The 12,936-nt window shown below is 41.3% G+C and overlaps 1 protein-coding gene across 2 annotated transcripts in view; it reads left to right on the top strand.

The window, feature by feature from the left end:
- The window catches only part of UST (uronyl 2-sulfotransferase), a 297,889-nt gene that overhangs the window by 169,922 nt on the left and 115,031 nt on the right, over positions 1 to 12,936 (top strand). For both annotated transcript variants that reach the window (XR_013830904.1, XM_079939954.1), the window contains exon 3: positions 1,422 to 1,577. Coding sequence is in view for 1 of the 2 variants with exons in the window: in XM_079939954.1 (XP_079796080.1) it covers positions 1,422 to 1,577 (156 nt within the window). In the remaining variant the exon portion in view is untranslated. The remainder of the gene's footprint in view (positions 1 to 1,421; positions 1,578 to 12,936) is intronic.

Genomic DNA, 12,936 nt, shown 5'->3' on the forward strand with positions numbered 1-12,936 from the left:
GATTTGAATAGACATTTCTCCAAAGAAATTGTACAAATGGCCAATAAATACATGAAATAAATAAGCTCAACATCATTAGTCATCAGGGAAATGCAAATCCAAACCACAATGAGATACCGCTTCACACCCATTAGGATGGCTATAATAAGAAGAAAAACAGGCAACAAGAAGTGTGGGCAAGGATGTGGGAAACTGAAACTCTCATACGTTGCTGGTGGGAATATAAAATGGTGCAGCTGTATTCAAAATAGTTTGGCAGTTCTTCTAAAGATTAAACGTAGTTACCATATGATCCAGCATTTCCACTCCTAGGATTTACTCAAGGTGAATCAAAAACATGTGTCTCCACAAAGTCTTATAGACAAACGTTCAAAGCAGCATTATTCATAGTAGGCAAAAGGTGGAAACAATCCAAATGTCAATCAACTGATGAGTGTATAAACAAAATACAGTATATCCGTACAATGTAATATTATTCAGCCATATAAAGAGATGAAGTACATACTTCATGCTACAACACTGGTAAACCTTAAAAACATTATGCTCAGTGAAAGAAGCCAGACACAAAAGGCCACATAGCCTATGATTCCTTTTCTATGAGATGTTCAGAATGCTATAGGCAAAGCCACAGAGCCAGAAAGTAGATAAATGGTTTCAATGGATCAAGGTAGTGAGGTAAATGGAAGTGACTGCTATGGGTATGGAGTTTCTTTTCAAATGCTCTGGAATTAGGTAGTGGTGATGGTTCACAATTTTGTGAATATACTGAAACTCACTGAATGTATACTTTAAAAGGGTGAACTTTATTGTATGGAAATTATGTCTCAATTTTTTTTTTTTTTTTTTTTTTTTTTTTGGCGGTACGCGGGCCTCTCACTGCTGTGGCCTCTCCCGTTGTGGAGCACAGGCTCCGGACGCGCAGGCTCAGCGGCCGTGGCTCACGGGCCCAGCCGCTCTGCGGCATGTGGGATCTTCCTGGACCAGGGCATGAACCCGTGTCCCCTGCATCTACAGGCGGACTCTCAACCACTGCACCACCAGGGAAGCCCTGTCTCAATTTTTTAAATTACTATATTTCTCTTGAGCAGTCTGCAGATTAAGTTCTGATAAAGCATAATATAACTTGCAAAAGAACACTATCATTAAAGCACATATTTACATATTTTGTTCCTGAGAAAAAAACAAAAGTAGTTTCACAATCGGTATTATAGATGGCATGAAATTTTACCAGTTTTAAATATCAGGGCAGATGGATAAGGAGTCCAACGTTTCTCTCAAGTTCTACTGTGAAGATAAATATGCGTTCGTCGCTTCCATTCTCTTGTTAGTTTCGTATGGACACTTCTCATTTAGAGAAATTGAGGGAAGCACCCGAAGTATTTTAACCCACACCCTCTCATTTGCTCTCTCGTTCTGCCCAGGCGCTGCCTTTCCCGAGCCAGGTGGTGTACAACAGAGTTGGCAAGTGTGGGAGCCGGACCGTGGTCTTGCTTCTGAGAATCCTGTCAGAGAAGCACGGATTCAATTTGGTTACGTCAGACATTCACAACAAAACCAGACTTACCAAAAATGAACAAGTAAGTTGTCTTCGCCCGTCCTTAAGTTGTACTTCGCTGCAATTCATTTGTGTAATTAGCGGGTGCCTTCCGGAAGACCCTTTGAGTCCCTAACAGATGAATACCAGAGTTATAATGTCACACTGTGTTTTTGCCAGAGTGCGGAAGGAAATTTAAGTTAAGGGTTCGGACAGAAGTCTTCAAACCAGGAAGTTTACCTGAAGGGATACTTTTATTAAGACCAATGAAGGCTAGAGTACTCCGGTCATTGTCTATTCAGCTAACATTAGCAATGCGTAAATATCAGAGAGTTACACCACTGAGCTATAAATAATGCTGACATTTTGGGAGCAAAAGTAAGAAGACTTTATTTTAATATTTCTTCCTCTGTGTTTTCTCACAAGTGTCCTAAGTCTTTATGGTTATCATAAAGAGAAAACCCTCTTTGGTCCAGGAATTTTGTTGGTTGATGGGGACATGAGCTTCCTATTATGGTAAGTTCAAGGGATCTTGAGTCTCCAAAACAGCTTCTGGCATATTCACTGGTAACAAAAGAATTACCCCATTTCCCAGGAATAAATCTGCCCTCATACAGCTGAACCATACAACGGTCATGCTGGTGGTAGTGTAGGGGTGCTAGGTTCTGCCAGGAAGCTGTACAGACAGATTCTTTTGTAAGCTTACACGAAGTAGCCTTAACCATCTCCATTGAAATACTTCGCTAATGCAGAAAAGTTAGGCCTAGGGCTCCCACAGTCATTTTACAGGGTCAAGTTTGTTAGCCTGCTCTCAGAAAGTTGCTTCGGTCCCCTTAGGTAATTAGGTTGAATGGGTAGCCACCACTGTAAGTCAGGGTTCTCCAGAGAACAGAACTAGTAGGATGGAGATACATTGATAGATAGATAGATAGGAATAAAGAAAAGGAGATGTACTATGAGGAGTTGGCTCATGCAACAGTGGAGGCTGAGAAGTCCCACCATCTGCCATCTGCAAGTTGAAGGCCCAGGAAAGCCATTGGTGTAATTGAGTCTGGGCTTGAGTGTGAAGGCCTGCAAACCAAGGGAGCCGATGATGTAAATCCCAGTCCAAGGGCAGAGGAATGTAAAATGAGATGTCCCAGCTTAATCAGTGAGGCAGGAAAAAAATCGACTTCCTCCTTCTTCCACATTTTATTCTGTTAAGGCCTTCGAGGGATTGGATAAGGCCCACCCATACTGGGGAGGGAAATCTACTTTACTGAGTCCACTGATTCAAATGCTCATCTCATCCAGAAACACCCTCACAGATACACCCAGAAATATTGTTTAATCTGGGCATCCCTTGGCCAGTCAAACTGACACATAAAATTAACCATCACACCACTCAGTGACAAGGTAAGTTTGGGGAATAAACAAGGTATATGGCTGAGTGTCAGGTTGAGGCCATAATTATGGGAATTTCCACCCACGTCTGCTTCTTTCTGAGATAATCTCCACCTTTGAGGCATTCAAAATCTCACACACAAATGGAATATGCAATCAGCCTTCCTGTCTCTCTTATCACGGGGGATGGTAGGACTGTTTTAAGTGCGTAACACAGCCAGCAGTACTTGCTATAAAGCCTGTGTGTTTAGTGTTGTCCACAGTATAGAGATTAAAATGCCCATTCCTTTGGAAACTTCCATTAAAGAGTCTCTGAGTAACAAGTCTAAATGGTCATTATCAATCAGCAAAAAATATTTTGAGATTACCCCTTGCAGGTTCTGTAGTAGGTGCTCAATAGAAAAATTATATTTGGTGACATTTAAGGATATCACAGTTTATCAGTAATTTTCATAGGGGTAGGTTCTCTTTGATTTCCTTACCTTACTGAAGAACGAATAAGATTAGGGCTGAAAGAGAGTGACTATAGTAAATAGCCTATGCTATTGCAATTTATTATAAGTATAAAATTTGGTTTTCTTTTGAGTCTTTGGGTCTGCTTATCAGGTTAGACTGAAATGTTCCTATGTGTGGAAACTATGCTCAGTTCTTGAAGCCTAACAAAACACAGTAGCTGGATTTTAGTTCCCACTGCTGAAAAGTCTAACGACCCAGAGGGAGCAAAGTAACAAACGTATTAGACCCTGAGATGTTCAGGAAGGCCCTAGAAGAGCAAGCACAAACTATGAAATTTAAATATACTGTGGGATTTTACACAAATCAACCTACTTTGTTTCCTATGAGGAACTGTCAAGGGAAGAATTTAGATTAAAAACGAAGAATGATTTACTCATGGTGCATGAATTGTTAAATCTTTTAGAAAGGGTTAAAGCCAAAGTCATCCTTCTTCTCTAAAATAGAGGTTAGCTCTCATCTGTTTGGAATGACTGGCCTGTCTAGAAGCCAGGGAATAGACTAGACAATCTTTTAAGGTTCTTTCCAGCCCTGTGATTCTGTGATATATTTATACAACTTCTACCATAATCTGTGTATAATTAGTTGAAACATTTCTGATTCCTGTGGTCAGTGTGACCTAGAATATATTTCATTACTTAGTTATTCCAGATTCCTATTAAATTATAAGGCAAGTTTTAAAAACTTAAGGGAAAGGTAAAGATATGGTAGAAAAAAAACAAACAATTTTGATGTATTTAAAAACAAACATAAGGATAGTGACAGTTGCCTCTCTGCAGCTAGACGAGTATGCTGTGACATACAAGGAGAGCCAGGAAATGCCAGGACAAAAAAAAACAAGTTTGAAGTAGCTCAAGAATGTTTAAAGAAACTCTTTTTCTTTGTTACGTGCATCGTTTTCCTAAAGTTTCAAAGTGCATGAAACAAGCAAAGAAAAAACTATTATTTTAACCTAACATATTAAAGAAATAATTTGTGGTGTGAATAGCTCCTCTTCTTGATAATTTATTAAAGGAAAAGGGGGTAAGTGATTTAGGAGACAAGTTAAAATTTTATAGTCAATGGTTCTCAACGTTAAAGAGTAGAACTCTGAAAATGTGTTTCCATAGAAACACTGTTCTCTGGAGTTAATAACAATTCTGCTTCAGGTGCAGTACGAGTTAAACAGGCTCTTGTGGGCTGGCCCGGGACTCTCTCCACCATGTAGAACATTTCTTTTATGAGAAAATGTGTTCCAAGTTCCAAACTACTGACTTACAAATGAACTTCAGAAAAGTATCCACATATAAGGCTGGAATCATCTGTACCGTTGTATTCGTACACAGTGGCATCTCTCTGGACCAGAGTCAAATTCACACATACATTTCTCCCTGGAGGGTAGCTGTCATCACACACACACACACACACATCCCCACACATCCCCATTCAGTACTAGATTTTAAAAATCTATTTAATGGGATAAGACACTGAGGGATTATTTAAAAGGAAAGAGAACACGAAAGACAGCAAATGTTAGAATGTCTATAAAAATCCCATTACATCTGCCCTTATAGAAATAGAAATGCCTTTGAAGTTAATATTTTAGAAAACTCTGCCTCAACAGAAGAACATGGACAGCTGGTGCTGGCTAAATGTTGGACCTTTGCAGGGCACATAATGCAAACCTAGGATGACATCATTTCATTTACGCTCTAAAACTGGATTTCAATTTCTTGGTCTAGTTTAGATAATTTCTTGGAAAATGGAGATTATGTACAATCTAAAAGATAAAGAACTATTTTCCAGAAGACATGGGGCGTGATTTCCAAAAGACTCATAACCATCTTTGTTAACGGTCTGACCCTATCTTTCAGAACATTGCTCTAAGGATAACAAAAGTCAGAGTGTCACAGGCATATCACAGACATAAGAGTTCAAAATTATTTCATTCCTGTTGGAGAAAGGCAAAAATTGTTGGCATATGAGCCTAAAAGTTGGAGAAAACAAATACTTTTTCTATTTTTATTTATACTGAAGCTACTGAGGATTCCAAATTGCAAACAGCACCTACTCTGTGATCGTTGTTTTACTTCATTATTTCATTTAACTCTTTTGGGCCTAAAACTGTACCAGTGAGTGAGTATGATTTCCTATTTTATGGATGAGAAAACTAAGACAACCAGGTGAAGTCACTTTCCAAATATAATAAAATGACTATCCATGGTACCTGGACTTGAACTTAGGCCCTCCCGAATCCAGGAGCCATTCTCCTTATGCAGTGGCTATCTGCTCTGGTTGCACAGCAGAATACCCAGCTGAGCCTTTTGAAACATATAGTTGCAATGGCCCTTCTCCTGGAGATTCTAGGATAGAGTCCAGAAAACTTCTGGGTTTTTTTTGATCAAGTGCCACAGGAGTTACAGAGTTAAGGATCCCTGTCAAAACCATCATATCAGCATTTCCCTCAGTGTGTTACTGAGTATCCTAGTCCCCTAAGACACTGAAAAAAAAAGAAAATACCATGATTCAATAAATCTGGGAAATGTTGTCCCCTTGTCTCCCTCTAGGAAAGTCATGACAATTATTCACATTTTAAAGACTCTGAGGGGCTTCCCTGGTGGCGCAGTGGTTGAGAGTCCGCCTGCCGATGCAGGGGACATGGGTTCGTGCCCCAGTCCGGGAAGATCCCATGTGCTGTGGAGCGGCTAGGCCTGTGAGCCATGGCCGCTGAGGCTGCGCGGTCGGAGCCTGTGCTCCGCAACGGGAGAGGCCACAACAGTGAGAGGCCCGCGTACCGCAAAAAAAAAAGACTCTGAGAATTCTTTCAATTAAAAACAAAATGAAAAATCTGTTTAACCAGCTTTCGCCTAGAGTTTCCCAGCCTTAGTTGGCCAGGGGACTCTTTATGAGTGTTTGTGGCTCTCAGTTGCATCCCACAGGACTCTCACAGTTTGGAGCTGGTGGACCAACCTACATGGTTCCATCAGCCATATCAGTAAAGGCTACTCTTTCACTATAAACTCCACATCTGCTCTGACTCTGTTCAACAGCCATTCAAATGACTAAAATCTTGAAAAGTATTCAAAGGGTAGAGGAGACAGGGCCCCTACGTCTGTGTGCTCTAGATTGCTTTAGCCTCTTGGTCGGAAACAGAATTTCTTTATAGTGTTTTAACTTCCCTTCCCCACTGCTCTCACCTCCTGCAAAGTCCAAGTCTGACTGTGACTACAAAGCATTGCGACTCGAGAAGAGAAAGTGGTCCTAAAGAAACCGTGTTAGATTTGGAAACGGTCTTGGGGCCACGGGGTTTCCTCCTAGGCTTCCCTAAAGCAGGGTCAACGGCCTCTGTTTAAAGGCAAAGGTTCACTCATTTGTTTTTGCGGCAGGTCTCGCCATTGTTTCTTTATCCATTGTGATGTATATTCATTGGGGACCTACTGTTATTGGTGTATACTGAGCACCAGACAGCACACTAGATGTGTGTGCATCTTACTTTAATCCTTTAAGCAACATTATTAGGAAAGTATTGTCACCCTCTTCATAGGAAAAAGGAAGTGCTCAAGAAGAATGTGGGAGAGTAAGAATTGAAAGTGAACTGGGGTCAAATCCTGGAGAATCTTGAATGTTAGGCTAAGGAGATAGAACATTATTCATGGGAAGTGGGAGGTTAATAAAAAAATTGGTTCTTAACTATCATGGGCATCAGAGTCTTCTTGGGAGCTGTTTCACAACACATATTTCTAGGTCTTACTACAAAATACTGAGTTATATACTCTTAATGGTGGAGCCCACATATCTGTATCATGGGGGGAAAAACTCCCCAAGAGATGCTCACGCACAATTCTAGTGAAGAATCATTGCATGAAAGCCTCTGATTATTAGAAAGTTTTCTCTCTATTAAGGGGAATCCTCCACTAAGCAAGAACAATTCCTCTTTTACCTGAGAATCCCTCAAAACTCTGAAGACATCTTATTTCCCCTGAAGTCTTATTGAGGGGTATCTCCTCAGAAGCCTGCACATTTATCTCAGAAGCCTTACCCTTGCTTGAGACGTGTTGGGAAAGTCTTCTTAGAATGACCTTCAGCGTTTCCTGACTTTAGAGTAGGAGGGATGTGTCCACAGGCATGAGAGGTGCTCCAACCAGACTTTGGAAGCAAACCAAAAAGATTAGCTGAGCCCGTCTCCAGGCCACAGGGCTAAGTTCACCCAGTTCTGCAAACGAGGTCTTATCTTGTAGTCCTATAGACAAAAGCTGAGTCTGCTAATGAAAACTCAGTGGAAAGAAAAGCGGGAAAAGAAAGAAGCCACAAGGCCTGAGAAATTAAGACGTTTTCTCCTCTCCTTCCAGTTGTAGCCATGAGATTGATTTTTCTCTATTCAGATGCAGCCTCTTAGCCTTGTTCACATCTTTGCTCCCCCTGGTGGTCTTCTTCTTCATTGCAGGCATGTGTTGCACTGACTGCACAGCCCCAAGCTGAAGGTGGGAAGATCATCCTACCTCCTGCAAGAAGGGCTTCCTCTTTACAGGAGGAAGAGGGGAAGATAACCTGAGCCCACAGCCATCCTCCTGGCCTCTGAGGTTAAAGGACCAAGGAGTTCTCCTCTGAGCTACTCCTTATTTGGCTTTACTGTGTGAAAACATGCTTTTCTTTCATTTAAGATTTGTGCAAAATTATAGGGCATCTAGTTGTTCACGAGTGACCCAAGAATTCAGATCAGAGTAGGGTCAATACTCTGCCAGTTACCGCTGCTGAGCATTTCCCAAAGAAGTCTTTTACTAACCAGCTGTGTTTGTAGAACTGCAGTGTAAAGGTTTTCTGCTCTATCATCTCAGGCAGTTAGGTTGAGAGCGAAAGATTAAAAGCTACTGCCTGGCATATCCTCTGCATTATAAATTCTGTTTGATTCATGCCTCTTTTTTTAAACTTCAGTTCTGTCTCATTCTCAGATGTGCTGTGATTTAACTTCTGCGTTTAGATCCATTCCGTTACATAGTTCTTTTTCTTTCTTTTTTCTTTTTAGTATTTTAAATTCATTCCTGGCTTGTTATAATATACTGTTTTCCTACCTAGAACTTTAAAAAATATTCTCTCTGGTATTTTGATTCTTTTTTTAAAAATTATTTTTAATGCATTTCCACGTGTTAGAACTTTCTTTTAATTTTTCAGCCCATCACATAAAAGGTAGAAAATTCATATCCCCGTAAACCCTCTTTAGTCTCCAGAGTTGTTTTGCTAACCGACCCCTTCCTCCCATTTTAATAGGTTATATATAGATTGAAAAGCAGTGGGAATGATAAGGAGATTGTAGCTTAGTGATAAGTAGCAGGAATTTTGGTGTCAGACAGACTTGGATTTGAATCCTGGCTCCAACTTCTTCTAGTGGTGAGACCATAAGCAATCTATGTAGCCTTTCTGTGCCTCAGTTTCTTAACCTGTAAACTCTGGATAATAATACTGAACTCACGGAGTCGTTTGAAGATGAGATGATGGTATGTGTATAAAGAGCATCTTGATACAGTGCATAGCCTGGGAACCACTCAGAAAATGATAGTTTGTTTGGTGTTGTTACACCCTAAATGTTGCAGTAGTAAAACTGTTAACTCCACGTGACACCACGGTAATGAAGGCACATATCTGGCCCAGAAAGGCTGAATTCATTGCCTTAGTGCTAATTCTGTCTTCAGGGAACTGTATGTTTCTTAACTCCAAAAAAAGTTTTTTAAAGAGGGTACTTCGTTGCATAAACAATTATGGGTAGGCACCTGGGCTTGGCTTTCTGGGGGAGAAATAAAACCTGACCACAACCCTCAAGGAGTTTTCAAGCTGGTTCAAAGCCAGCACTCAAACTCAGCGATAATGTAACATAAACAGATCATGTCCTGGAAAATTGTCAAAGTGCTGTGGGAAGTTAAAGAAGGTAGTGTCATCTCTACCCAAAGATGTTCGAAACCAAACCCATTTTCCCTCACTTGTGGAGCCTGATTGCTTCCTCCTGCAGTGTTCCCCGTCTCCACCAATGGGTGCTACCACATGTTCAGATCCCAGCCAGGACTCTGAGAAGGAAGCTCTGTTGACCACACCCTCTCCTTCCCTTCTGCTGCCACAAGGCTCAGCAGATTCCCCCTCCTTAATGTACCCAAATCTCTCCATTTATTTTCACTTCCATGCACTTCATTCTGTGGTTCTGAAACTGTTAAGCCGTAGACTCTCCTGGTGGGCTTGTCAAAACGCGGATTGATGTGCCCCACCTCCAGAGTTTCTCCTAATTCCGTAGGTGTGGAATGAGGCCTGAGGATCTGCATTCTTGTTGGACACATGTCCAGTTGATGCTGATGCTGCGGGTGTGGGACCCACACTGAGAAGTGATGCGTTCATGACCTCATCATTTCCTGTTGGGATTACTGCCGTCTTCCCAGCTAAGCTTTCTGCCTCTCTAAACCTCACCCTCTTTTTCTTCACGTTCTCCACCTGACCTTAGATCTGAGAGAAAAAAAATCCTTTCTGGCTGTGGACTGCCCAGAGGATAAATGTCAAAATCCTTCATGTGACCTGCAAGACCCTCAATTACCCAGGTCCTACCTTCCTCTCTAGTTATCTACTGCCTTGCTGATCCCATGCCGGACCTCCTGGCAGTTTTAACGTCCGTGTCATTTTTGTGTTTTGTCCTTCGCATCCACTGTTCACTCTGTCTGCCACGCTGCGAGTCCCTTTCTTCCCTTGTTAACTCCTATGCGTCCTTGCAAACCACTTAGAAACACCTCCGTGGGGAAACATCACCTCTCCATCTGCAAGCAGGGACAGGTGCCTCACCTCCGTGCCTTCTACCCCATGGTGATTATCACATGATGGTCCCTGCCTGCTCGTCTGCTTCTCCCCCAAAACTCTGAGCTTCCTGAAAGCAAGAACCAAATCTTCTATCTTTATAGCCACAACCCGGAGTGGCACATTGCCTGACAGAGTTGGAAATCAACAGATGGTGAATGAAAGGAGACATCCAGCAAGGCTACTGGGAGGAGGCGAGCATTTCAGCCAGATGTAAAAGTGATTAGGATTTGGACATGCAGAGAGAAGAGGAAGAACATTCTATAAGAAGAATCTTGAGCCTGAGCTTGGACATCAGTCTTGGACATGGTGTGAGGAAGGAATATGGAGGAGTCTAGTTTGGCTGGCCACAGGATGTGGGGTCTTGAGAACCAGCTGAGGGAGATAGTAAAGACAGAATTAACATGACTCAGCAAGGGATTGAGTATGGGAGTTCAGGAAAGACCCAGATCAAATGTGAGGATAGGGAGAGTACCATTAACTGGAAAAGGAGTGAAGATGGGCGAAGATCAAGAGTGTGGTTTTGGCCAGGGTGGATTTGGGAACATCATTAGGACACATTCCACTGTCTTGTCTTTATGTGTCTTCCCACTGATCTTATTCAGGTTTTGATGTCCAGGGCTTAGTAAGCACCCAATAAATGCTGAATGAATGAATGCAGTGGATTTAAAATAAAGGCCAGCAGTGGTCCTGCATGAGCTAAGGAAAAGGAGACTTAGTTTCTTTGATAATTTTAGGTAGTGCCATTGCCACCCATGCAGATGAGAGTGGAACGAGAGAAAAGGCAGGCTGCTGGCAGCAATGGGAAGACCAAGAGGGAACTCAGGTGATGACCAACGGGGGCTCAGGAGACCCCCTTGTCACTAGACATGGGGAAGGTTAGCGTTTTTGAAGACCATCATGTGATACCGTGAACCTGATGTCTTATGGTACCTCACGTGGGTTTTCCTATTTGGTGTGTGGGTCAAATGCATGAGAGCTGAGATGTACTCTCTGACTTCCCTGTACTAGTGCAATAAATGCGAGCATTAGTAACCTTTATTCTTTGTTTAAAGATATGTCTCGAATGAGTTATGCACTGTCACTGCTAATCCATTTTTCCTCGTGAAATAGACAGCTTTATGACTATTATGACACTGTTTTCATAATCTAACCACTACTGTTCTTCCATTAAATTTAACACATTGACATGTGTTTAGAGAATGTAATATAATGTTGAATATGTGAAAGAAACGGGTTTTCTTCTGACCTGTTTTTCCAGTCTTGTGCAATGCTAGGATGCTTTCTCATATTATGTGTGCAGAGAAATGTCTGAAGAAAAATCATCTAAAGATTAAAGCATTAAATGGGCTTTATATTAAACATCCACACGGTTATGCTTCTAAGCAGACATCCTCAGAGATCAGTTACCTTTGGTTGCGCTTTCAGATTGTTCCCTTTGGTTGTGGTTGTGCTTCCGAATCGGTGATTCTACTGGTAGATCGACGAAAGTCAAAATTTACAGCATGAAGGAAACCGGAAGTTTTATTACCGAAAACAAGCTCTGGGGCATGCAGGGGGGATGTAGAGGGTAAACAGTAGATAAAAAGGCAGGATTCAATTTCCTTTTACGCTCAAGCCTGGGGACAGGCAGACCATTATTTACCCGTGCCTGCCGCTGACGAACAGAAGCACTAGTTACGAACTGCAAGTCATTTACTTTTAAAATTCAATTTCATTTCTTCAAACAGTCCTTGTGAGCAGGAATATCTAATGAAAGGGTTTAGGTAACGACGTCCTCATGTAACGATCTGTAAGTCATGCACTAGTTGGAATTAATTCATTTAAGAAATATTCATTGGGCATTTCGGTGTATGTCAGCCCTGAGCTGGACAGGAGGGAACACGGCAGACCAGGTTTCCTCTCATGCTTGAGACAAACCTGGAGTTCCAGACTCTGATTTTTTTTATTGTTATTATAGTTTACACATGAATGACCGTTTTTGTTTCCAGTTTTCAACTTGAACTATTTTATAAAATGTGAAGTGCTGCCCTTCTGATGTCTATCCAAAGTAGCAATTTTCAATGTGCTTCTTAAAAATTCCAGTGTGTCAGCTTTGATGGGGCAAATTAGAAAAGCTAAGGAAAGTGGAATTCAGGAAGTCAGGGAGTCATAAGAATGCTTGGAATTTCTAACAGATTTTACTAAACATTTTCTGTATCATGACATGTTCCAGAAGACCGTAACTGTTAGTTTATACAAATTAAAACTACTTTTTGCTTTGCTGATAACTGCAAATAAATAATTCAGATGACCACCCACCAAAAAACCGAGACTGTGTGTATGTGTTTGGGGCGGGCCCGGGGGAGGGAGGATTGTGTGTTTCCTATGAAATACTTGCTTTGTAAATTTTATAATCAAAGAGAAAAATAATGAAATATTGCCTCATTTTATTCCCACTTTTCAATTCTGCAGAACTAGTTTCACATACTTCTGTATTTCCCAGTAAGATCATTATAGAAATGTAAAATAATAACCTGTCTTGGTTTGCCTTTAAAGGAGGGGATTAAAGGCATTTTCTTATTTTCATGTACAGCAACAGGCTGACTTCTCCAGCTAAAATTACTTAACCTGTAACTTTGTGTTCATGGTGGCCATCAGCTAAATTAAATACAGGACTATAACATTGGGATAGCTGTGTTTTATTTAGTAAGAAGCCTTGT

The sequence above is a fragment of the Stenella coeruleoalba genome (genome assembly GCF_951394435.1).
Source record: "Stenella coeruleoalba genome assembly, chromosome: 12".
Lineage (NCBI taxonomy): Eukaryota > Metazoa > Chordata > Mammalia > Artiodactyla > Delphinidae > Stenella > Stenella coeruleoalba.